At 38.4% G+C, this 26,738-nt stretch overlaps 2 protein-coding genes across 2 annotated transcripts in view; one reads left to right on the forward strand and one right to left on the reverse strand.

Annotated features, from left to right (window-relative positions):
• The window catches only part of GALNT2 (polypeptide N-acetylgalactosaminyltransferase 2), a 246,957-nt gene extending 246,817 nt beyond the window's left edge, over positions 1 to 140 (reverse strand). The window contains exon 1 of the mRNA XM_069852304.1: positions 135 to 140. The gene's annotated coding sequence lies outside the window, so the exon portion shown is untranslated. The remainder of the gene's footprint in view (positions 1 to 134) is intronic.
• Positions 1 to 25,909, forward strand: ABCB10 (ATP binding cassette subfamily B member 10). The gene is made up of 13 exons (XM_069852301.1): positions 1 to 259; positions 11,087 to 11,287; positions 11,632 to 11,834; positions 13,420 to 13,554; positions 15,345 to 15,491; positions 16,259 to 16,394; positions 17,700 to 17,795; positions 21,794 to 22,003; positions 22,279 to 22,358; positions 23,672 to 23,852; positions 24,065 to 24,108; positions 24,621 to 24,655; positions 25,282 to 25,909. The coding sequence occupies exons 1-13, from the start codon at positions 1 to 3 to the stop codon at positions 25,571 to 25,573; spliced, it is 2,019 nt and encodes a 672-aa protein (XP_069708402.1). The 3' UTR covers positions 25,574 to 25,909.
• The last annotated feature ends 829 nt before the right edge of the window (positions 25,910 to 26,738 follow it).

A 26,738-nucleotide genomic window follows, 5' to 3' on the forward strand; every position in this document is an offset into this window, starting at 1 on the left:
ATGGCGGGCTACGCGGCGCGGCTGCCGTGGCTGCCGCGGGGGCTGCGGCGCGCGGTGCCGCCCCCCTGGGCCCGCGCCGGCCCCGCGGGGCTCCGCGCGCCGCCCGCGCGCCGCCTCCCCCCGCCCGCCGCCGCCGCCGCCGCCGGCGCCCGCGCCCTCAGCGCCGCGCGCGACCCGCACCCCGAGCCGCCCGCCCCGCCGCCCTTCCCGGCCCGGCGGCTGCTGGCGCTGGCGCGGCCCGAGCGCGGGAGGCTGACAGGTACGGGCCGGCCGGCGGGCGGACGGGGGGGGCGTGTTCTCCTCCCGAACCGCGGGGGAAGAAAAGCTGCGGGCGCGCGTCCTCCTCGCGGCTCGAGTTGGGGAGCGCCCGCAAACCCGGCGGGAAAGTGGGGGTCGTGCCGCGCGGGGGGCCGGGAGGGACCTTAAACATCATCCAGCTCCAGCCCCGCAGCCCAGGGCTGGTAGAAAGGAATAAATCGGAGTTCTGGATTCACCCGAGAATGCCTCGCCTGAAACCTTCCTTAAGTGTTTTGAAAGCTGTTCATTTATTTATGGTGTACGTCGTGAGGTCAAGCACCACCGGTATAAATTGAACCCTTAAAAGTGATGAAAACTATTTATTTATTGGATGTACGGTGAAGTTAAACACCGTTGTTGTATAAAAGGCGCCTTTAACCGTGATGGAAACTATTCACTATGCTTACACAGTGAAGTCAAACACAATTGTTGTACAAATTGAACCTTTGACAGTGATGAAAACTATTTATTTATTTATCTATCTATCTATTTATTTATGGCATATACAATGAAATCAAACACCATTGTTGTATAAATTGTACCCTTAACAGTGATGAAAACTATTTATTTATTTATTTATAGTGTATACGGTGAAGTTAAACACCGTTGTTGTTTAAAAGGCGCCTTTAACTGTGATGAAAACTATTTATTATGGTGCTGACACGGTGAAGTCAAACACAATTGTTGTATAAATTGAACCCTTGACAGTGATGAAAACTATTTATTTATTTATTTATCTATCTATCTATTTATTTATTTATGGCATATACAATGAAATCAAACACTATTGTTGTATAAATTGAACCCTTAACAGTGATAAAAACTATTTATTTGTTTATTTATAGGGTATATGGTGAAGCCAAACTCCGTTGTGGTATAAAAGACACCCTTAACAATGATGAAAACCATTTATTTATTTATTTATGGTGTTTATGGCAAAGTCAAACACAATTGTTGTATAAATTGAACCCTTGACAGTGATGAAAACTATTTATTTATTTATTTATGGCATATGCAATGAAATCAAACACCATTGTTGTATAAATTGAACCCTTAACAGTGATAAAAACTATTTATTTATTTATTTATTTATAGGGTATATGGTGAAGCCAAACACCGTTGTTGTATAAAAGACACCCTTAACAATGATGAAAACCATTTATGTATTTATTTATGGTGTATATGGCGAAGTCAAACACCATTGTGGTATAAAATGCACACTTAACAGTGATGAAAACTATTTATTTATAGTGTATATGGTGAAGTCAAACACCATTGTGGTATAAATTACACCGTTGACAGTGATACTGACTACCAAGAGTAGGAACAAACTTTTCTTGACGTTGCCTCTCATGAGGATAATGGGATAATAGCCGTCAGTAGCAAATAGCTGTAAAACAATGCAAAATTATGATGTGGTTTGGTTGTTTTAAACCCACCTTTATTGGCGGGCAGCATACGTGCTCTCATGGCAGTGTGAGGCCCTTTCAAAAACTTGGGTAGCTCCCGAGGTGTGGGTAAGTGGTGTTCGAAAGAAAAGAGGTGAGGCAATTGGACCTAACACGAAGAGGTGGTTTTGAGAAATATCAAATAGCTTCAAAGTTTTTACTCGCCATGGATAGTTATGGGGCTTCCTTACGCGTTGTCATTACACAGCCAAAATAATTTGGATCCAAATTAATTTTTATAAGAAGTTATAATTATTCCTGTACTGTGAACGCCTGCTTTACACAGGTCATACCACTGTCTTGGGTGTGTGGAATAAAAACAAGGGAAATTTGATGGGGACAGGTTTGGGTGTATAGGGGAAAAGGTGTAATGTTCTGTAAGGCTTCAGTCTTGCTTGGGGTTATTTTTCTTCATAGGTTTATGGACTAAAAAGAAAAAAGGCCCTTTGCCAGTAACTAATGTTCAGTCTATTCAGATTTTGGTGGAAAAGTGAGTGTCTGATCAGATAGATTACCTGCTGATTTTACAGTGAAGTCCTTTGTTTTTCTCATTGAAATTGGAACAAATTAATAAATCTGTTATTTTAAGGATGGCATTTAGGAGCCAAAGGCTCCTAACTAACTGAGAACTTAAGTTTCCTTTACTGGGCACTTGCTGTCAAATTATTTATCACAGGGTACATTGTACTTGTTTGTGTTTTAAAATAGGGCTAAGTATTCTTAATCTGTGCCGTCTGGCGATCGTTTTATCCAAGTAAATCTACTGTCACAGTTACTAAAAATCAGTAACATACAGTTTTGTATTTTGAGATAACAAAATGGCCTGAGTTAAAGTTAAAAAAACACCAACAACACAAAAACCTGATGATATCAAATCATGAGGGTGGAAAAAAATGTGCACATGTAATAACTTTTTCAGCGTTCTGTTTGTCTCGGTTCTGGGAGAAGAGTGAATTTATGTAAAATTTTTCTTCTTTATTGACACACCACTTAAGGGAAAACTTTTGTTGTTAAGTTGTAATTAAGTGGGAGGATGGAAAAGCTATCAAGGAAAATACTTTGAGATCATTATAGGGTACAGGAAGGGCAAATATGAGTAAAATGCCTTATAGGTGGTTGCAGGGAAGTGACATCTGCCCATCGTATCTAACATACGTTGAACTACGTTGTATTTTGTTCCTGCTGCATTTTTTATTGAGAAACTAGTCCTTGAAAGCTCAGTATCTCTCTTTTTTTTCCTGCATTCAAAGAAAGAGGAAGGTTAATGGTTTCGCTGTATGAAACAAAGAACCTAGGGTAAAACATTTAATTTCCCCTTCGGGTCCATATAAACAGTAGGCAAATGCTGTAGGGTCTCTACAGGAGCTTTACTGGTGCAGCTTTGTTTTGCAAGAAAATTGAGCTCTTCCAGTTCTTTTGCATTTTATATAATCCCTAGTTGGTAACATAGGTGTATAGCATTACCACTACGGAGTAAAGTGATAGATACCCTTTCTGTGATTATGTGTGGCATGGGTTGTGATATTCTGCTCGTGCTTTCACAGAAGATGGAGTAGTTGCAGTGATGACAGTGGGAGGCCCGGGGAGCAGGGGATGATTTGTGAGGAACTTGAGCAAGACCACGATCCACCCATCTTGGTGCAGTTAGGAAATGGTTTCAGCTGAGGAGGTGCAGGTACAAAGGTGAAGGTGGCCTTCTCTGTTTGTGACTGGCACCAAAAGATATGCTTTCATCTTGTTTTACAGCAGGTCTCTTCACTATCTGCTGTCTCGGGAAGAAGCTGCATGCTCCGGCCAGGAGTTGCGGTGTGCTGACACGCAGCACCCCCTGCAATACTCTCCTCGCAGAAGGAGGTTCTGACCCTCCAGAGGCTATTAGGCATGAAAATAAATACACCAAATATCTTGCTGCCAAACCTCCTCCTTCTCAGTGTAATATGTTCCATGTTTCATCTCTAGTTACAGTGTGCTATAAAGACAGCTAAATACTATGATGGGAATTCAGTTTGTTAGTGGGCACAGTTTTGTGCACTAAAATTAGGAGTTTGTAAATTCTGTAATACCTCCCAGGTTTAACAAAGGGGGGAGGTAATTTTAGGAATTCTTTGGTTGATCCTATGCAGTCAGATCAGGTAAATTTATGTCTTCAGTTAAATTTGTTTCCCAGGGAAGAGGACAGGGCCATTGTTTAATTTATTAAATCCTGCTGTGTATGTAAAGCCACAAAAATGCCTTTTCAAAATGATCCCTTTTATTTCCTCCTGCTTCCTTATCCCCCCCTGTGAGAATCTGTCTGTTGTACTTTATCCAGACCATACTGGAAGAAAACAATAGTTCTATTGAATTGTAAAGTAAGCTCAAGGAACTCTGAAATTTTTAATCCAATAGCAAAGCATGCCTTTTCCCTGAATAACACTTCCTAGACACTGAGTTAAAGCAAGGAGGTTTGTTTTATAGGCAGGTTGTCCCTAGAAATGTGATGGAAATGTTATTTCGTAAGTTTTATTTTAGAATTTTGGACATATTTTGTAATAATTATTTTCCTATAGGTTAAAATTTGCCATGAAATCAGAAGAGCACTGCATTATTCACAGTGTGAGTTTTTCTGTACTTTGAAGTTACACCAGGTGATGCACTTTGTCATCCTTGGAGAAGTATTAGATTGCTGTAGATTTATCTTGCATGGTTTCCATAAGGAGTAAATGCCTATAAAAGCAATCGTTAAAGCAAGGTAATTAAAAAAATCCAGTGACTTAGGAATATCTGCATTTTTTAGATGTATTCTTGGTAATGTATTTCAGAAACTATTTTAATAATTCATTTGATTTTGGGATGATTACGATAGTGAGCAACTTGAATATTTTTATACAAGATGCAGATAGAAATTTAGAACACATTGGCTGTGAGTATTGCTGCTAGAAATTCACGCTTTCGGTTATTTATAGTTGAACAAGCTGACATTTCTTACGTCAAGCACTTGAGTAGGAGTTTCTTTGAAAACTTGAGTTATTTTAGGAAATTAAATCGGGCACATAGTATTTATTTAGTCTGTAGTAGCATTTAAATGATTTAATTTCGAAACTTTTGCTCTCCCAAGCTTTGTAGCATGTGTTCGATTGAACAGCAGCAGGCAATCTGCACACTGTTAAGGTTGTGCTTTTCCCTCATCCATTTAAAAATTAATTATAAGTCAGACAAGTGGCATCTCCTTGAAAAATCATTCTGAAAAATCAAAAAGTACAGCCATTCTAACCTTGACAGTGAGTCAAATTAATTCCGTAGTGTGCAGAATGGGAAAGAAGCTAGTGGGAGTAGAGGAGGGCCTTACAGGTGCTAGAATACCCTTCTCTTTGGAACCTGGGTTGAACCTATGTCATGTCAATCTTGCGCTTTCTGTGCTGTCACATAGTAGCTGAGAAACTGCCAGCCAAAATTTGCGTTCGCTTCTCAAGTCCACATATGTGGCCACTGTTTTTTGTTACTGTATTTAGTTACTGTAAAGTTGTTCTGCTCATCTGAAACCAACTCAACAAAAACACTTAATTTGAATTTTCCGGAGGCAATTCTTGTGGGTTTAAAAATCAAAATTCCTATATGATGGTACATACAAGGGTAACTTTATAAATGTTTTCTCATGTGCAGTGTAGAAATCAAATAGGCTACATGGCGGTTTTCTGTTCCCCTCCCCTCAGTTTTTCTTCTGATTTTATTCACGTTTGATGTGGAACTTATGTAAGTCCAAGCAGCCTTCTAGCTTTATCACAAAAAGTTTGCTTTCTGTGGCTAGTTGATGACAGTCCCTTATTTTACATTGGTAGTGAACCATTAATGAAGCTACTTGGGTAACACATCATAGAATCGGTAGCTGCCAACCACTATGATCAGGTATGTGCTTATAACTTGATTTCTCTGCAGAATGATTTTGCTGCACCATTTGTGTAAATTATGAAGACAGAAGCTATAGTAGCTAAATTGGTCTAACATAAATTTCTTCTTCACAAGATAAATATGAACAATTAAATGCTTCCATTTTAAACGCATGGTAAAAAAAAAAAAAGCTAAACTCCCGCCTGCAATCCTACAGTTATTTTATTACTTTTCAACATTTGGTGATTAGAAATTTGGCTGATTTTTGTGTCTGTGGAAAACCAATATAATGAAAAAATACAATAGAAATTTTAAAATACTTTGTTGTTGAAAGGAATTCTGTTTTTTAAATATTTACAAGTGAACTCTGTAAGTGCATAATTAATGGTTTATGCTATTTTAACATGAAAAAATACCAAAATTGCTAGTGCTTTCCTACTTTTCTGAGTAAGCTCTGTACTTCTGCCATATCTGAACTATAGACTGGGGCGTTGTCCTGTAATAGTAGTCCAGGGAAGCTGTTGAAAGCAGCAAGCTAGAATCCTCTGAATATACGAGGCATCCTTTTATTGTGGGTTTTGATAGGATAGTAAGCTTTAGAAATAAAAGTGATAGCATTCTTTTTCCCCCCACCCTGAATTGCTTTTACATTTTGTGTATAGGTGTTGAGTTGTCTATATGTTTCCTACAATGGCAAAAAAAACCCCCAAAAAACAGAAAAAGAAAAATTTCAGTGGGTTCTTAAGCAGGCCTATTTGTGGCAAGCTATTTTTGTGTGTATTAAAAAGACTAGCTTGTGATATTGTTTGTATTGATAATAACAAATTGTAAAATAGAGATACTAGGCTGTGTGTCTTGCTACCTCTTCCTCCACTCCTGTGACAAGTGGCAGTCTTAGTTGCTCTTCCCTTCCTTGGGCTTCCTCAAATCACTGTGTTCTGCTCTGTCTGTAATGACACTTAGTTGTCTCTGAAAGCTCTTCCCACAAACCCTCTATAGCCTACTCTGCAAAGGCTCCTTGATATTTTGTTTGCTCCATAACAAAGTACTTCTGGTAGGTCTGTCCTGTGTGATCATAGGAACCTCACTGAGGAGTTAGTGAGGATGATGTCTATTAATCCTGAACACCTCATGACTCAGAGTGGGCTTTCTTCAGAGTGATAGATTTCTTCTGTAAGTTGCAGTGTGTAAATGTTCTGAGTGTGAGGGATGCCACCAGCTGACACATTGGGGCTCGATCCTGTACTGGTATCTCAATGTGCTCTCCAAACCCTGGACGTTGGTTTTGAGATATTATCTCAAAGGTGTTGTTTGTCTCTCATTTAATTCTGTCTCACAACAGTTTTCTGCAACTGTTAATTTCTCCAAACTGTTAAATAATCCTGATAAATCAGATAACCCACAGTATGCCAGCCTTTTCTTAAGCCGTCTTGAAGAAACTTTCAGTAAGTTGTGCAACAAAGAAGACAGTCTCTGCCGTTTGAAAACCTGAACTGCTCTTTTGGTTTGTTATTTTTTACACACAAAAGAAAAAACACCACAGAGTCAACAAGCACATAAAAATGAATACAATACTCTTATAAACAATTTCTAAAAGCTCTGATCATCACTGGAAATACTAATTTGAAAAACTGAGTATATTGACAATACCTGCAAATTAAGACAATCCACTCAAAGAGCTAGCAGCTTTACAAAATGCACCAGAGCTGCAGTAGTCATCCGTGCTGTCAGGAATTAACTGTATTTTTTTCTGAGCAGAGTATTGCAGCTGTTCTTAATAATGGAAGGAGGGTGATTCTGAAAGGTTCTCCTTGCATAATAGCAGGTGCAGTGTAAGAATTAAACACAGGAAGAAAACCACACCAGCCCTACCTAACCTAGTAGTATACAGAACATCCTTAAGTGCTTACAGTATACTCTGGAAGAAGACTTAATCTTGAAGTAAATATTTGTAGAACTGGCTCTTCATAGGATTGATACCAGTCTTTCAACCTCCTGCTGTTAATCCAAAACAAATTCCTTGTGGGCCAGGGTTCACTTTACCTAACCAATAAATATAAAATTTACCAGTGCATCTTTCTCCCAGAGAAGAACAACTAAAGAGCCTGATTCCTGTGCATGCACTTGATAGAATGCAGTTGCTTTTATTTGTCACTTGAAATGCCCTTGTGAAAATTCAGTGTTAAGCTAAAAATGTCACTGCATATTAGAATAAAAAAGTATGGATACTGATGAAGGACAGGCATTCGCAGTTACCAATAAAAGGGTACTTCTCATAAATGCAAAGCTTGCTCTCTGACCTGCCAACTGTGATCTTCCAATGAACCCAGCAGAATAACTAAGATTCTGGGAGATAACGTTCATAACCTTACTCAATAGTAACTAGGTAGGGTCCTGTTGCTGTGTTACCAGATGCTGCCAAACATCATAATTACCCCGTGTTTTTGTCCTTCATCCCTGATTGGGTGACTGCTTTTAATTCATCTGAAGTCAAATCTTTATGTTTAAAATAGCTCTTCCTCCAGCAGGCTTGCAGGCAGTGTTTTGGCTTCAATACACTTCCATATACTGTACTGGGTGAGAAGTGTGCTCTGGTAAGGACCAGCAAAATTAGAAACTTTCAGTCTCTTGGTGGTCTTGCATGTGAAGAGGTGGTTTATAACTCTTTGGAGTCACTTAGTCCACATTCTGAAGAAAGATTTCTGGTGGCTCTGTCTAGTTGTTGCTTGTAAACATCTTTGTTTCTCAGTGACCAATTCCTTGTCCCTGAATACTTCTACCATGAAATGAAGTTGCAGATCCGCTGTCAAGAATCAAGCTCACATTAGCTTTAACAGAGAGCACATTGATCTTAGTAGTGATAAAGGCATCACTTTGTCCGTACAGTGATCTGGATTTCTGTGCAAGTAGACAAGCAAAATGTTTGCCTAACCTTTCCAAGAGGACTGCTCAGCTGCTGCTGGAAGCAGCTTGCCTTGACTTTGTTTCTGTTGCCACTTTGATATAGCCCTGGTTTTATAAGTTTCATTGATCTACCTCACATTATTTTAATCTCATAGCCTACAAAACAGGTTTACTATAAAAAATAAAGCTTCCAAAATACACTCTTTTGTATGTCAACTTTCTGTGTAACAGAGTAAGCTATGTGAAACTGATACTATAAAGTTTACTCTGACCTTTTTTTCTGTCAGTAACAACCTTCAGCGTCACTGCAGTGTCGTATCTGGTTGCTGAACACCTCGTCCTCCTCCCTTTAGCTAGTTATCACAATGACAGCTGTTCTTTGAATGAGGAGATAGAATGAGTGTTTGCTGATTGCTATTTCTTCAACTAGTCTACAGTTGAAAACAAAAAAGGGCAACAGCTTGGCATCTGTGCTCATTTCTAGTTGTTCTGCTGGTGTAATCAAAGTAAGGATTTCAATTAGGGAACCTTATTCTGAGTATGATTTGTGATTAAATTAATAAAGACAGATATGTTGCTTAGGGAGAAAATTAAAAGTGTAATCTGGATTGTATAAACTTTCTCATCATTGGGACTGCATTGTTTGTATTACCACTGATACTTTATCTAATGTTTAAGTACATTAGCCGTCTTCACTTTTATTTAGTAGTATTTGCTTTTAGTTCAGTTAAGGCTGTGGGAAGTAATTATATTGCAACCCTTGCCAGTTTGAAGGAAGAAGAGCTGAAGGTAAATCCATGCCAGGAGGGCTGAACCACTAAACAGACACATGGGGTTCTTAGCCATACAGTCATTTTCCTTCAGTGAGTATTTATATATGCAGTTCATATAGTCAGTTCCATTCCAGTTCCAAACTGTCTGGACTGGTGGAGGCTGAGCTGCCATGCAGCACTGTGCTTATAAGCAATGCTTATGACCATCTCACGCTGCCTAATAGATCAGCTTTTCCTGACAGGAGATGACCTGGCTTTTGTTGGATGTTTCCCTGCTGCTTCACAGCTTCGCTACACCAATGCAGCCAGCCTGTTAATAAGGTCACTCATTCTTATGAAGTTTTAGCTAGTAAATAATATGCTTACAAGGTGTGTCTATGGCATGGATGACAGGTTTTACAGCAGGAAGTCTTGCCCTTCCTACTCTGGCTTCTAGTAGTTTTCTAGAGCTTCAAGTTAAAGATCCAAGTCCTTTATCTTTCACATGCAGTATAACACAACACAAAGAATCTTAAGTAAAAATCTAGGCTGCAGCATGGATACAGCGGCAAAGATAAAGCTTGTTTGGGCAATGTGTGGAGCTCTCCCAGGACTGCTCTGGGTTACTGCTGTGAGGGTGCAGAGAAGTATTTGCTTCAGATGGTGGCGGGCATGCATTTTCTGTACCCTGAATTCTTCATCATAAATGAACAGCTGTATTTACATTTCAAGTAAAAACTGAAACAAAGCTTTCCACATGCGTGTGGAGGTGGTAAGGAGCAATGAACCATCTGTAACAGATTTTAGAAATATTGCTTACAGCAGTGAGCTGCTGGGGGCGCTTTCTGCTGTCTTCATCATAAAAGTGATACAAAAAGCTCGGTAGAATGAAACCAGATCTTGAGCACCATCAGGATTTTCAGTGCAGTGTCTTGCCTTTGAAGGTGTAATCTGCTGGTAGTTTTGTAGCAGTCCTAGGAATGGTTGCTTTAAGTGTGGGGTTGGCTGTTGGAAAGCTATGCTGGATAAATTTTCAATTAAGATGGTTCTTTTTCCTAGCTCTCAGCCTTCCATATGTGGCATGCCTTTTCAGAATCAAGCCGTGTTCTTGGCTCAAGACATTTCTTTGCAGATTAAAGTTCAAAAGGCTAAGTCTTGCTCCAGTGTGATTTTCATACAGCATCAAGTGAGTTACACAGGTTGTTCCATAGGTGATCTTGCAATTGGAATCCAAGAGCTTTGCCCATCAGCAAATGTACTTCTAATTCAAGCATATGCTATTTTTTTAGACCAAGAGTAATAAAGAATAAACCAAAACCAAATGTATCTAGAGTAAATTAAAATGCTTTTTTGTTGTTTTTTTTTCCACCAATAAAATTATATGTTTTAGACGGTTCTCAGGTCAGATTTTTACTTCAATCCATTGCTATCTCAGAAACAGGCAATTGGAGGCTTTAATACAGTAGCAAGCATGAATAATAGACCCCAAACCAAACAGGCATGTACGAGATATGGGAAATTCGGTAACAGTGCTTTCTAAGGATGACATCTGTGAAAAGTTGACCTTGTTGGATTGTGGTGTGGAAGGTTAGATGAGAAAAGCAATTCCACGACTGTAGTTGTAAACAGGGGCTTCCAGGATCTAAAAATGTGCCTTGCATAAGTTAATTTATACAGTGGCTTAGAATATCCTATTCAGAACTGAGCCTAAAAAAATAGTGACTATTTAATACTGACTATTTAATAGAAATTTCTAGTGAAAAATTGTTTCATATGTACTATAAATGAATAATTTTCCTTTTTCTTGTTGATTCACAGCTGCTGTTGGCTTTCTGACAGTTTCCAGTGTCATTACCATGTCAGCTCCTTTCTTTCTGGGGAAAGTTATTGATGTTATTTATACAAATCCCGGTGAAGACTTCACTGATAGTCTGACCAGCCTATGTGCCTTGCTGAGCGGAATCTTTTTATGTGGTGCTGCTGCTAATGCTACTCGTGTCTACCTCATGCAGACTGCAGGTAAAAAAAGAAGTAAAAAGTAGTACTGCGAGTCATCTTTTTTCACAGAGTCAGGCTTTTTAATGATCTGAAATAAATTCTTGTCACTGGCTGAGAGATCCTCTTGGAGTCAGTAGGGTTTTTTTACCAGATCAGAGGTAAAATAATAGTGCAAAGATAAGTATGCTGGAATAATTGTTCATTTCTGGTTACTGTTACATGATGTCTTAAAGCTCACTCTCTTCTGGTATATTAAAACTCTGTAATGTGACTTGTTCAGTGATGCATGATATTGTGATTTTTATATTGTTGGTGTCTATGTAAAGTCTTGTGTGCCATACTTAATTGGCTTCTGTTTCTGACAGGACAAAGAATTGTGAAACGTTTGAGGACAACCATGTTCTCCTCTATTCTGAAGCAAGAAACTGCTTTCTTTGACAAGACCAGAACAGGAGAGCTGATAAACCGCTTATCTTCAGATACAGCCCTCTTAGGCCGTTCAGTGACTGAAAATCTTTCAGATGGGCTGAGGGCAGGAGCACAAGCATCTGTGGGGGTTGGGATGATGGTATGGTGGACTCTTCCCAGCTTATCACTTCTTGTAGTTTCACGGTTGTTTCAGTTCTGTTAGGTAACGTTGCATATTCTTGGATACAAGTGTATTTCGGTGGTTACCTAGCATAACTTTTATGTGCTGCATTTCAATAGATGATGTGTCTGTAGCCACAATATGGAGAAAAAGGGTTTGAAATGTACTACTCTTTCTGCCCAAATTTATCAAGCAAAGTATAGGAGGCAGATAGCTTAACTGTATTATTACTGAAGATACTAAAATCAGTCATAACATTCCCATGGTTGTAGGTAAAATAGCGTGTAAAGGGCCTGATGTAAAAGTCATTGCAGTGGGTTGATTCTGGCTAAAGCTTGGGTGTGCAAATGCAACACTGAATATCAAAGTACTTCTGAGCATTTTTACAAGTGTTAGTCTTTCTGCTTTTGTCTGTCAGTAAAGAATCTGTTTAGATAGGAAGCATATTAATGAGGGGTTCGGTATAGTGCATCAATTCCAATTCCTTGGTCGTCAGTTGGTTTACATAAAAATCTGACTTCCCCTAATATTTTATGTCGCATTAATTTTGTTATGTTTATCTGAGAAAAAATGTGTTGGTGGCAATTCTCTTAAATGAGAGTGTGGTAAATTCTCCTGTCTACCTGGAGTTAAAACCAGATAGCAAGTAGTCTCCTGATAAAAATTGATCTTTAAAGACTGATGTTACTAGAAACTGTTAAGAGTTTCTACTACAAAGCTTTAAAGCTTCAGTACTTTGGCACTGATAAGAGTTACAGCTTTCTATATTTATTCAAGTAAATACAGCCTGAGCTTTTATCTTACCATAGATTAAGTAGAATAACTTTATAGGTGGACTATATAGTCTTGGCCAGAAAGAAGATTTATTATGAAATAATTACAGAGTCTGTCAATTCAGTAAATTTTGACTGCTTCTTTAGATTTTTTCTGTTTCAAAAACAGAAAGCAAGATGAAGCGAGAATGCATTGGATCTAATTTCAAGTAATCTTATGCAAAGATTCTATTTAGGAGCTTTGATGATGATTGTTGTTACGTATCATAAGGTTTTGCAACAGTAAGTTAAATCTGTTATTCCAGGTTATGAGCATTTGTGGGTATAGGGGAGTACTGGCGACTCCATCTGTTCCCGTGCTTTATGATACATCTCTGGTTAAGCTTTATCTGTTACATCATTTATCTAAAAGTTGTGGAAGGACTTTACAAACTATTTAGTAGCTTATGTCTTTCAGCATCCCCAGGAGATTTCCTGATAGGCCTGTTTACTGGAAGGTTAAGATACTTGGCTAAGACCACACAGCAAAACAGTGAGAATGCTAGATATGAAATCCAGCCCCATTTGCTTAAATGCCTTTGTTCTAACTGTGGGATACATTCTGCAAATGCTGTGGAGGAATAGATATTTTGCCTGGGAGAAAAAAAACGTGATAAATTGAAAGCACAGCAGCACTAAATTACAGTCCAGCTAGTTTTAGAAAACTCTAGCAAAGGAAGTTGCACTTCAATACTACAGTGGGTTATTTTTAATCTGAATGCTAACCCCTGACACATACCTTTTTCTTCTAGTTTTTTGTGTCTCCTAGCCTTGCTGCATTTGTTCTGAGTGTTGTGCCACCCTTGGCTGTTGTGGCTGTGATTTATGGAAGATACTTGAGAAAACTTACTAAAATGACCCAAGATTCTCTTGCAGACGCAACACAGGTAATCTTGTAACCGACGCTTTCTAGTTAACTTCGCAGTTGCTCTAGTGTGTTTGGGTTAATATCTCTGAAGTTACAGACCTTCTGCAGGTAATGGTACTACTCATTGCCCTAAGCCATGCTGAGCATGTAGTTTTACTGTCCATAACAATATAATGTGGAGGGACCAGACCTTGAGAATTTGGAAGCACAGGAAAAGGAGATGAGGCTTTAGCTGTGTGAAGGCATTAAAAATCAACCTGTGAAGTCCTGTGTAAATCGGTACCTGGGTTTCAAAAACACTTTCCTTGGACTATAGTTACGAGTTTGAAGCCATCTGAAGCATCATAGGTTGATCCATCTTTTAACCAAACTTTGCTAACAAGTCCTCTGGAATGAACCCTTGACATCTGACCTTGTTGTCAGCTCTTTAATCATAGAATTATTGAATAGTTTGGGTTGGAAGGGACCTTAAAAGATGATCCAGTTCCACCACACCTGCCATGGGCAGGGACACCTCCCACTAGGTCAGGCTGCCCAAGGCCCCATCCAGCCTGGCCTTGAACACCTCCAGGGCAGCCACAGCTTCCCTGGGCAACCTGGGCCAGTGCTTCACCACTCTAATGGTGAATAAATTCTTCCTTATGTCTAGTCTAAATCTGCCCCTCTCCAGTTTATACCCATAATGTTTACGAGGCTTGACAGCTTTTAAACTTCTCTGGGCATCTCAGCACATACCCAGATATTTGTGAGGAAGCTGTTGTTCCTAAAGTGGCTGTTGTAGAGGAGCCTTCATTGTATTTGCAGACTGAACTATGATATTGCAAAGCACCCTCAGAGAATTGGTGATGGTAGTTACCCTTTTCTCACAGGCTGAGGGTGGAGAAACATCATTAAAATGTATAGAAATATAATTAGGAAAAGCCTAGTTAAAATGGCCACAGTTGTCAGCTGTTTTAAACTTGTGTGTCCTTCATAGGACTTGTGCAAATTGACTGTGCAGAAGGAAGATTAGCCCTTTTCTGGTTATCTTCTTCATCCTGTGTGGCAGGGAGGCCCATGCCTTTGTAAACTAGGTGTAGGACTTCATGTGAACAAGTAATTTTAGTGTTCCATTCAAATTTTCTGGTTGAATGGGGGATGGAGGTAGGAAAGTTATATTTTTATATAATACTTTTATGCATAAAAGGGGGTCGTGTTTTTTGTAAGACCATCACAGTGTCTATTAACAACTTAGTCCAGTTGGTTACAACTGAGGTAATTTTAGAGTTTGTTGTTTAGAAGTTAAAATTTAGAAGTTCAGAAGTTAAAATAAAATACTGAGTTGAAATGGGCCATTAGTAGTTGAGCTAGATTAATTCCTAAGTTCCTTTGATCAAATGAGGGGAGTTGTTTCAGGAAATAGCCAAAGGCTTTCTTGCATGATTTAGTGTAGAAAAGAATATTCTTTGTTTTTTCCCTGCCAGCGTTGTTATTGTAAGTTATTGTGATTAGTAATTCCTTTATCATCATCAAATTGTTTTTTTTTTAGCCTTACTTTTATATTTTTCTTTCTCTGCTAGCACTTAAGTGAAGGCAATCTTGAAGTTCTTTTTAAACTGCCTAGGCATGTGGTTTACTTTTAACTTAATAGAATTCAAAAAAAAGGAGGGGGGTAGTAGTAGGAGGGCAGCAAAAAGTTTCCACTGTTATCCAAAGGAATGTATTTGGAGATTAGTGTAGTGGTTTTGTCTAACTTTCAAATGTTCTGTAATATGAACACTGCAAATTGTGTGTCTGTGTGTATTTGTTTTGTTCTTTGCTTTCGTGTAGTTAGCTGAAGAGCGTATTGGAAACATAAGAACAGTTCGAGCTTTTGGGCAAGAAATGGCTGAAATGGAGAAGTATACAAATAAAGTTGATTACGTGCTACAACTGGCTAAAAAAGAGGCACTGGCCCGGGCAGGTTTCTTTGGTGCAGTAAGTATATTTTGATGAAGGTAAACCAAACATTTATAAATTATTCATGAGGATACATATAAATCTGCAAATAAATTAATTGAGTGTAAATTGAACCTACGTAAAACTGTTGGCAGACTGGACTTAAATGAATATAAATTGCTGTGAAACTTCACCTCAGGATACAGTGGTATGATAAAGCCAGTTTAAGCCTCTATTCTGCCCCACACCCCATAGCTTGGTACTATTTATCTGAACCTATACCTCCTATTCAGGGAATTAAGCCTGTGGAAGCCTTCCCCCGCCTTTAGCATTTTACAAGTTTCGCTTCCTGATGTGATGAGTATCAATGCAAAGGAAGCTGGGAGTGTGCAGCTGCAGGAGGGAGGGTGGGATTGCATTTTTCCATAGCAGGCTGCAGTGAGTTTGCTTAATAGGTATTCTAGAACTGTAATGTAACTGCAGACTATCTGCTTGTCTCCTTTAATGATGGTTGAGAATAATGTTTGGTGTTCCTTTCCATCCTGGGGAAATAAAAAACAAAAGAGAGTTGCTTGCTTTTAGAATACTTGTTGGGTAGCACAGTGCAGTGCCGCTGGATGTCTGCCTGGCTGTTGGCTTGGTTTGCATTAGAATTGGTTTTGCTCAAGTTTAGCACAGTCCTCTCAAAATCTGGATACCCATAGTATGGGAGTACTTTTGTTAGAAGGAAAATTCTGAAACAGCATTTTAGAGGATGATATTTAAGGAGTATGTAACAAAATCTGCCTTTTCCTCTTTTTCCTTAGACTGGCCTTTCTGGAAACTTAATTGTCCTCTCAGTCTTATACAAAGGAGGATTGCTAATGGGCAATGCCTACATGACAGTTGGTGAACTCTCATCTTTCCTAATGTATGCTTTCTGGGTTGGAATAAGCATTGGAGGTACGGAATGAGAAATTAAATTTTCTTCACTTCAAAACATTACAGCCAATATGGGGGTAGGAGGGAAGAAGCTCTTAAAAGATCTGAATTTATTGAAGGTCTCTTCCAAATGATCTTCCCAAGAAATTCTACACAATTTTTTTTTCTGAAGAGTTAATGAAAATAATAATTGATGACTTATATTTTTTTTCAGTGTGTATATGTGGCAGATACCTATTACTTTAATATTTTTTTTTTGCTCTAAATTAAGAAACTTAGTGTATTGTGCAAAGAAATAATACTGGTGTTATATTTTTTACAGAATATGTGGGTCTGCGTTAAACGTGCTCTCTTTAGAAAGGCATGTAGATTTAGCTGTAATTCATTATAGAGTTTCTTGAGCTAGAAGGGTAAACAAAGTGCCCACAGAACACTACACTCTGGCTCTAACCCTTTGTTTTTCCTCACTGCCTGACTCCTCCCTGAAGCTCAGACTCTATAATCTATGGGCCCAGAAACAAAATGTTCATCTTTTTTGACAGAGCAGTCTTCCCTACTGCATGCAGGCAAAAAATGAAGATAAGGTACTTTGAGGTTGGACAACTAATTGGAAGGGTTCTTCTTTAAAATGAGTCTGTTGCTTCTGATAGACCAGCAGGGCATGTCTGTATGCTTCTAAGACTAAGCCTGATATCATGGGAAGCACAAAGATGCACCTGAGGACGAAATTCATAAAACCTGCTTCCTTGAGTGTCAGAATTCCAGTGGCACCCATTCCAACTACCGAAAACCTTTCTTCTCTGCTTAAATTATTGCAGTTTGGCCAACAGACAGATACCTGCCGGTTTGAAAACATGGGACAAATTAATGTTAAATATATGAAAAATAAGGTTAGAAGCACTGTTAAGCAGTCATTGAATTTATTTTATTTGCTATAAAAATATATATTTAAATTCTACTTAAGATTATTGAAGAATATAGTTCTGCACAGAGGTTGTTCTCATGGGCATTCTGAAGTAAAGGTCTTGCTACAAGAGGCCTGTGTTCCTTGACACCTACGAGGCCCACAAATCTTCAAAGTGCTAAGTCTGCTTAGTATACATATGTTATCATCAATACATATAGGAGTTCATCCAATGAGCTGTAAGGTTCACTGCATAATTTGAGACCTTGTCCCTTTTTGTTGTAAGTTTGCCATATTTCCTACCAAACACTGAACACAGTTTATGAAACTCCAGTGCCACTGGTGAAAAGTATAATGAAAATTTTGTATCCCATGTCTTCCATTCCGTATGAATGCATAATTCTGTTCTGCTTTTTGTTTAGGTCTAAGTTCCTTTTATTCTGAACTAATGAAAGGACTAGGTGCTGGTGGACGTCTGTGGGAGCTTATTGAAAGGAAACCCCAACTTCCATTCAGTGGTGGGTCCTTTGTTACTGTTCATAGGTTGAGTTTTCTCTTCTGTGCTTCGTAAGGGTGTGTGTAATACCTAAAGATAGTACTGACTCACATTCTTTTGAATGAAATGAGATACAGTAGTAATTTTGACTTTTCATAAATATGAAACATGACAAAATTTTCCTTTAAACAGAAATTTTAGAAGCTGAAAATTTGGTGGTTTTCTTTAATTAATTTAGAATATTTTCAAAACATGTTACTTTGTAAGTTTTATGTGACTGAGGACATGCTCATTCCTAGCTTCTCAGACTGTTTCTTTGATGTCATCACCACTTTCTCTTGGATCATCTTTGGAGTGAAGAGAGTGAAAGAAAAATAGAGGGAGGAGCTCTCAGATAGCTGTATCTCATATTTTCACTAAAAGGTTTACCATGCTCATTTGTAATGGCTAAGAAATTAGCAGCTTGAAAACCAGAGTTTTTCATTAAGAATATCTCAAGTGTAAATGGTATTTCAATATAGTAACATTTAAACAAATATAAAAATAAATACTAATAACCATTAAAATAATATTGAACAATTTTAAGTGGCATAATTAAATATTTATAAAACCTTTAATAACATTTAAATATAGTAAATAAAAATTTGTTGCTGGCAATACCTTACTTACAGCTTTATTTTTTAAAAGCTAGACAAGACCCTCTATTACTAAGTATATTCTGTATAAACAGCATTGGCCTGTATCCCTCAAAGTAGTTCAATGATTTGCTTGTAGAAGGTACTGTTTTATTTTGTCAGCTGCATCCAACTAAGCAAAAATTGTACATGAGTGTTCACCAGCTCTATATGTTCCTAAGAAATGCAATATTGCAGCTTCCAGGTGAGCTATTGACACCTACTTTCTCTCTGAACTTTGTATGGTCCTCTAGTCTGGGAACTTTGTAAAGGCTGCTGTAAGAGGGAGAGTCAGAAAAGAACGTCCAACAGACCTAACAGATTTTTTGAGTGATCTCTGGCTTTAGGGAATCATTGAATACCAGGCTGGAAGGAACCTCAAGGATCATCTGGCCCAACCTTTCTTGGCAGAAGCACCATCTTAGACAAGATGTCCTAGCACCCTGTCCACCTGAATCTTTAAAGTGTCAAATGTTGGGGAAGCCACCACTTCCCTGGGGAGATTTTTTCACTTTTCCATGTGACTTCTTGTTTAAAGGGAGCCTACATCTTCTTTGTAGCCACCCTTTAAATGCTGGAACATGGTGATAAGGTCTCCCCCAAGCCTTCTTTTCTCAAGGCTGTACAAACCCAGTTCTCCCAGCCTTTCCCCAGCTGGTAGGCCTCCCAGCCCTTTGATCACCTTTGTGGCCCTTCTCTGGGCCCTCTTCAGCCTGCCCACATCTTTTTGTGTAGCGGAGACCAAAACTGAACAGAGTGTTCCAGGTGTGGCCTGACAAGTGCTGAGTAGAGTGAGATGATGACTTCTTTGCTGGTGATGCCCTTGCTGATGCAAGCCAGCATCCTGTTGGCTGTCTTTGCCACAGCAGCACAGAAAGAATGGGGTTTTATCTTCTGAGTTGATTACAGAGGGGTTCTTTGGAAATACTGCCCTTCAAGTTTCTGCTCTGCTTCTGTCTCCCTGTGCTGGAATTCCTCAAGTTATTAATCTGATGGACTGTAGGATGCTTTTCAATGTGCATAGACTTGACTTAGGCAGTGAAGAGTAATGGTGTCTCTAGTGGATGGAGACAGACTCAGAATAGCAGCCCTTTGTCCAGAGGTAAGCACCAACTGGCTGCAGACTATTGTCTTTAGCAATGAAGCTGACTTAAACTTCCTGCCTTGACATCCAGTGCCGCTGCAGTTTGCTGTGCCTTTCATAGATGTAGTGCAACTGCTGGTTTCATCATCATTTATGTGAGATTTTTTTTTAATCTGTATTATTTCAGTGGTCTTCATCTTTACAGTGGTACCAGTGCAGAATAAGCAGAAGTATTGGGGCAGAAGTTGTCTTTCACACAGTAGATATTGAGTTGTTTAATCACACCAGCAGTGACATGCAGAGAACAATCTGTGTTATAAATGCAACAATGGAACATATACTGGATAAAGTGTCAGCCGTTCTTACAGCATAGGCTTACAGAAAGCTTCTTTTAAGTTTCCTTTCAGTATAAACTAAATACCTAGGAAAGGATATAAACCCTTGTCTCAAACCCCACTTACAGTTAATTTCTGGCTTATTATACGAAAAAGCCAAGTGACCATTTCTCTACTGTCAAAACCCACCCAAAACACCTTTCTTGTCTACTTAGGTTTTATTTTCATGGAACTTCAGTTGGTGGTGGTGACAATAAATATATCAGTAATAAAGTATAATGTCTGTTTTTCCTGTATCTGGAATCGAAACAAGAACAAGCACAATGCTATGTATAGCTTTTAGATACTGTTACAATAATACATAGAGGAAGGACTTGTGGTACCAGACTTCCTGTATTGCAGTAGATTTCAGTGTTTCAGGCCATGGAATAGACTGTGCAATAACTGGAACTGAGAATAGAGATAAGTGATTACTTGCTGCTTTGGTAACAGTAAGGATTATGCTGCTAGCACGGGATTTAGCAAATGTATTTTGTTTTCCAAAGGGAGGTTTACAGGCCACTGGGCTTTCATCGGGCAAACAAGTTACAACATGTATGCCCATGGATTAAAGTCAAGGAAGGAGTCTGAAACTGCATGCGCTCGCCTTTGACATTTCTACGCTACTACCTGTAAACTGAAAGCCTGGAAAAGAGATGGGGAACTGGGAAAAAGAAAGGGAAGATAAATTATTTGCTCTTGAACAGCAGGACTTGTTTGCTACTGAATGAGTGTCTGTTTCCTATCCACGGTTACTGTTTAACCAAACGTGGGTAGGTGCAACCATGTGCTGTGGCTAGTTGGGGGTTACTTGTGTGCAGCATCTGAAAAGAATTAAGGGGTTTGAATTCCATGTCTTTAGTGTGAACAAACACTACTCGGGTGTTGCTCCGATGCTGCCAGTTTTTGCGAAACTGGTAGGAGCTTTGTCAGTGAGAGACAGGGAATGCATCACCATTGTCCAGTTAGTTTGCTTTGTATGGATATGCGTCACTGGGATTTTAGCAGGGCTTGAAGACATTGTGGAGTTTTATCTTACCTACTTATAAGCTTTTTCAAGTACTGGTAGTCTTTTAAGATAATGGTTTAAATTGAATGCTATGCTCCAGAAAGGAGCTGGTTTTATTTAACTTTGGCAATTGTTCATTCTTGATGGTTTGTTATGGTATTTCAGAAATTGAAATTTTAGTTTCAGTGAGCTGTTGTCTGAGAGTTATGCTTCTTACTAGTCTTTGAATACACTGTTGTCCTGAGTTTATTAAATATACTTCCCACTTAAAAAATCTAAAAAAATGTCCATTAATGCAACAAATCTAGCAGCAGCTTTATGCCAGCGACAGCCTTTGTTGAAAAGCTACGCAGGTAACAGGACAAGGAGAGGAAACTGATCTTGTCTATTAAGGGAGGGTGTTTCAGATGACTTTTGTGGCTTGATGAAAGGGCAGTAAGTGATCTGCAATGTTTATTGTTTTGCATCTGTTCTGTAGCAACAGGACTTTGGCCTTCAACAGTGCCATTTTGTTTCATTGCTTCTAATTGACAAAACTTAAATTGTTTATAATATGTTTTAAAATTCAGATTATTGTACTAGAAATGAACATTTTTAGTTGTTGGGTGTTAGCAAGACGCAAATTCTCCCTCTTGCTGTAGGTAGCCTACAGATTCACTGCTGGTGAGAAACCTGGAACTGCATTCAGGAACAAGTGGTGTACCACACTGATTCACTCATAGCTGAAGTATAATCCCTCTGGTCCCGAATTGTGGCTTGCAGCTATACCTAGATTTAATGTGGAGATGTTGCATGTCTGTAAATGAAATTCTAGGAGGGCTGATTTTGTTGTTTGTTTGTTTCTGTTCACATTTCTGTATTTTATTCTTTTTCATACAGAGGGAATCACATTAGGCAAAGACACATTCAGAGGCGCTTTGGAATTCAAGGGCATTGAGTTTGCATATCCAACACGTCCAGAAACACGAATTTTCAAAGATTTTAGCCTTTGCATTCCAGCTGGCTCCGTTATGGCTCTGGTTGGCTCAAGTGGTACAGGGAAATCAACTATTGTATCTCTTCTGCTTAGGCTGTATGATCCTATCTCAGGTACGTTTTGTGTGTTGCTCTCATTCATGACAATTGATGCTTTGCATCTCAGATATACCTTATAAACAGTTAGGGTTCTGATGCGATTATTCCACTGATGCACCATGCTTCCATCTGGGGTGTACGGTTGACTTGTGGTAATGCCTTTGATGCACAGCTTTGCATTTCTGATCCACCAGTATGTGATTCCCCAAGGGTTGTTCTCCTCAACTATTCTTTCTGGTTTTTTTCAGTACTTGCCAAGCACACTTGACTTTACTGTTTCTTAATTTAAGGTACTATCACCGTTGATGGCTTTGATATCCGCCAGTTAAATCCACTATGGTTCAGGACAAAGATTGGAACAGTGAGTCAGGTAAGGAAGAAAAAAATTCAAAGTGAATTAAATAATTGTGTGTGATAAAACTGCTGTGCCTCACTTTTTTTCCTCTTAAAACTGTATAATCTTGCTTCTCAGTGAAGTCACTCTGTAATCACTGTTCTTCATGCTTAGTTCTAAAAATAAGTATTCAGAGCTAGTCTCGTTACTCTGTAGCCTATTTTTACATAATCATTCCAAGTGTTAGTTTAGAAGAGAAAATGTGCATGTGGAGACAGGAAAGTACATTGTTGCAAATTCTACAGGTGTGACCACCTTGATGTTTGCTGTGGTTTGTTGATGCAAGTAGCACAAAGCTTAACATCTAATCACATTTTGTATTAATGGAAGTTACACAATCATATTTTACACAGACATTTGAAAACTGATGTTCTGGGCTGTGTTTGTTTCCAGGCACACACACAATTCTATTAGGAAAGCATGAAAATACAGCACTGTTGGGACATGCTCTTGTAGTGCCTCCTCCCCAGCAACCCCAAAATTCTGGGAGTGCAGAGAAATGTTCAATAGTCTCTTGAAAATAAACTATTGGACTAATTAAAATATGTATGTTCCTTCCCTCCTCTCCCCAGATGCTTCACAATGCATTTAACTGTTAGGTTGATGTTTAGGTTAAAAGCATAAGGATAACAGGATATATGTTGCAACATCTGCTTTATACAATAATGCCACCAAAAGATTTTGTGCAAAAATTATTTTGCGGTGGGCACATTAGTGTTTTTGCTTTTTGCATTTATGTATTCCACTTGAGCTACCAGTAGGAGATTCATACTAGTATTCATAATATAGCACATCTCTTCTACCCTGTTTGTAAAATACAGACTCACCATGTTTCACTTTCCTATTTTACATACCCTGTCTTATCTGCCAGCCATCTCTCTGTTCTGAGCTTTAAAATAAATTAAATGCACAAAATGCCATGAAATCTAGAGATTAAGAGAAGAATCATCATTGCAATTGATGATATGTAGTAAAGTAGAGGGATGTTTTCTGGTGTTTGAATGAATAGCCTTTTCTCAACTCTTCCTCACATATTAGGAATTGAGGGTTGTTTTGTTTTGCCAGTTAAAAAAGGAACCTATTTTTAACATTGGTTTTCACTGCCCATTTAAGTGTTGAGAGGGGGCTTTATTGTTTTTAATTCAATTAACTCTAGCTTACATATTCTTTTGTATGGGTATAAAAGAAATTAACGCTGGGTCTTCTCAGTGGGATTTATGTTATTTGAAATATAGATAATACATGTAATTACAGATCTAACTTAACAGTTATGTTTCTGAATTTATCAGGAACCAATTCTGTTCTCCTGTTCTATTGCTGAAAATATTGCCTACGGTGCAGAGGATCCTTCTACTGTGACTGCAGATGAGATTGAGAAAGTTGCTGAAATAGCTAATGCTGCTGGTTTTATCAGAGATTTTCCAAAAGGGTTTGACACTGTAGTTGGAGAAAAAGGCATTTTGCTTTCAGGTACATGTTCATATTGCTTATTTTAAAAATTCTATTGTTATTACTATTCTTTTTCTCCAAGTCCTAGCCTGCCATAGGTGTTAAAAAAATCCCTCCGTCATTTCTATTACCACCCTAATGTACGTGTGCTTAACTCTGCTCAGCCAAGGCATTCAGTTAAAATTAATTCACATCTGTTTTCCTATTTCAATTTACTGAGCTTTTTCCTCTAGGTGGACAGAAGCAGCGAATTGCGATTGCTCGAGCTCTGCTCAAGGTAAGCCAACCCCCAAGTAGCTATTTAGCCACTTTGTGAGTAGGCAGGAAGGGTTAAAAAGGAGGAAAGATGGAAAGAATATTTTTAAAAATGAAATTATATCTTTTACGTTAGTGAGGAAGTTTGCAAGGGCTGAGTGGTTTGAATAAGACAATTTACTTATGTATGCGCTTCTTCCTATCTTTCAGTCACGTTTTTTGATAGTTCTTGTCAAGACTGAAGCTGCCAAGTATGCACTAAAAATTGTCTCCCACCTTTAGTTTGAATCTTTCAAATAGTTATCAGGTAATAGTGTTCCATTACTTCAATTTGGAAAATTTGAAGAGGAAGAGTGTTGTTTCTCGTTTGTCCTCTAAGCATTTAGATTCTTACAAGTAATGCTTTGAACAACACTAAGTTCTTTTGATGAAGTACATTACTTGAAGTTTTAATCTATACAAATCTTGTTCTGTATTGATACAAATATTCAGATCTTGTCTAAGTGTTATAACCAATTTCATTTTCTTCTTCAGGATCCTAAAATTCTTCTGTTAGATGAAGCAACAAGGTAAGAAAGAAAATAGATAGAAACTTAGAAATTATCTGTCTGTAAAATCGATGTGTTCTGTCTTCTGTCTTTCTCTGCACGCCCTTGCACAAAGTATTTAACCCCTTATTTTTTTCTACCCACAAAAAGAATGTGCTTTCTTGAATGTGTGAGTTGGTTGGAGATCTGTAAGAGCTGTTTATGCAAAGTGGAAAGAATAGCTGGTGCACTGTGGTGTCATTTTTCATAGAATTGAATTTGTAATATGCAACTTGGTTTTGAAACATCTGCTTAAACCTGTTTTGTATCTTCAGTTTAAATGTAGATCTTAGTGTAAAACAGAGATTATTCTATTGCAACTTATCACTAAACTTGTACTAAATTAATTCTTAACACTAAATTAATTCAATGAAAAATATTATTTCTCCATGCGTATTTTTGCATATAAGAGTATGTAATGCCTGTAAGTTGGATGTGTGCACTAAGCATATTCGTGACGCTTTCCAAGAGTTCCATTAGTTCATCTTCACCAACAATAGCAAGGGTTTGCAGTTTAAGCAAAATAAGCCTAATGTGTACAAAACTAACCTCTCTTAAAATAACAAATACCCTTCTCTCTCCCCTCCATACTTCCTATTTCTTACTAGTGCTTTGGATGCTGAGAATGAATATCTAGTGCAAGAAGCTCTGGACCGGCTGATGGAAGGAAGGACCGTCCTAATTATAGCTCATCGTCTGTCTACTATTCAGAATGCTGATTTTGTTGCAGTCCTTGGCCAGGGGAGAATTCTTGAATGTGGAAAACATGAAGAACTACTTGCAAATCCAAATGGACTTTTCAGGAAACTAATGCAGAAACAAACTTTTCTTCACAATAGCGATACTTTTGCATTAGATTTGCAGCTCAGAGAAAAGGAGGTATTAAAAGAAAATGTATGAGAGAATGTACGACTAATGGAAGCTTACAAAACTACAAAGAATATAACTTATGTTTCAGTTATGTAAAGTAAATGTTATATTTTTCCAAAATGTATAAAATATTCTTTTGAAACTTAAATGTGTTTAAACTTTTTATTGAAAGCTTTTTAATAATTATTGAAAGCTTTTTAAAATGTCTATCCTGTTGAGATAATTTTAGTGTATAGATTTTTCTGCTTTGTGTTATGTTAATAGAGACCAATTAGAATCTTGTTTGCTGCAATGCACTGTATGATGATGTGCTGCAAGTAAATTCAGTATTTTAAGGGTAATTAAATTACAATCTTATTATTTTCATATCATTGTCTCTTCCCTTTTCAAGGAACTTTTGCTTTCTGTGCTTGTCAGTAGTCTTAAAATGCCGGAATTCAAAAACACGTGACACTGACATACTCTGAAAATTCTGTCTGACTTCCAGTGCACTGCCCTTTCAGTTTCTATTTGTTCTGAAAGTTGATTATGATCACCATCTACAGTTACTGTAGAGAATTGCATCTGAGAACACATTTCAGAGAGTGTGAAAGCATGAGTTGGAGGAAAGGTCTTTAACAAACAAACAAAACCAACAAAAAAACCACAAACAAACAAAAAACCTCACTGACTTTACATAACAAAAAAGGAAGTTTATTTGTATGTTAGTATATTAAGTCAGCACAGGAAAATCTACAATTCGCATGCACTTTCTTCCTTTCTCTATTTTCCCAATTCTTTCGTTTCACTTCCCTTTTAAGATGATGTCCAAAAGAACACCCTCTTAGATCTAAGTTTTTGTCCTGTCTTAAGGCATGTGTGGGTTTCTTTATTATTACTTAAAACTTCATTGATAGAAATCCCAGGTTTTGCCTGCCTACCTTATTAGCAACAACCCTTTGCAGTGCTACAGACTAGAAGAAGTCTGGCTGGAGAACTGCCTGGAGGAGAGGGACCTGGGGGTGTTGTTTGACAGCGACTGAACATGAGCCAGCAGTGTGCCCAGGTGGCCAAGAAGGCCAATGGCATCTTGGCTTGTGTCAGAAACGTCGTGACCAGCAGGTCCAGGGAGGTTCTTCTCCCTCTGTACTCGGCACTGGTGAGACCGCTCCTCGAATACTGTGTTCAGTTCTGGGCCCCTCACCACAAGAAGGAT

Source organism: Phaenicophaeus curvirostris, chromosome 2 (assembly GCF_032191515.1).
Source record: "Phaenicophaeus curvirostris isolate KB17595 chromosome 2, BPBGC_Pcur_1.0, whole genome shotgun sequence".
Lineage (NCBI taxonomy): Eukaryota > Metazoa > Chordata > Aves > Cuculiformes > Cuculidae > Phaenicophaeus > Phaenicophaeus curvirostris.

What these genes read in the sequence shown, in the direction of transcription:
- ABCB10 (XM_069852301.1), top strand. Translation starts at nt 1, where the DNA reads ATGGCGGGCTACGCGGCGCGGCTGCCGTGGCTGCCGCGGGGGCTGCGG. An exon ending in CGAGCGCGGGAGGCTGACAG is followed by an intron (nt 260 to 11,086) that starts GTACGGGCCGGC and finishes GTTGATTCACAG; the next exon opens with CTGCTGTTGGCTTTCTGACA. An exon ending in GGTTGGAATAAGCATTGGAG is followed by an intron (nt 16,395 to 17,699) that starts GTACGGAATGAG and finishes CTTTTTGTTTAG; the next exon opens with GTCTAAGTTCCTTTTATTCT.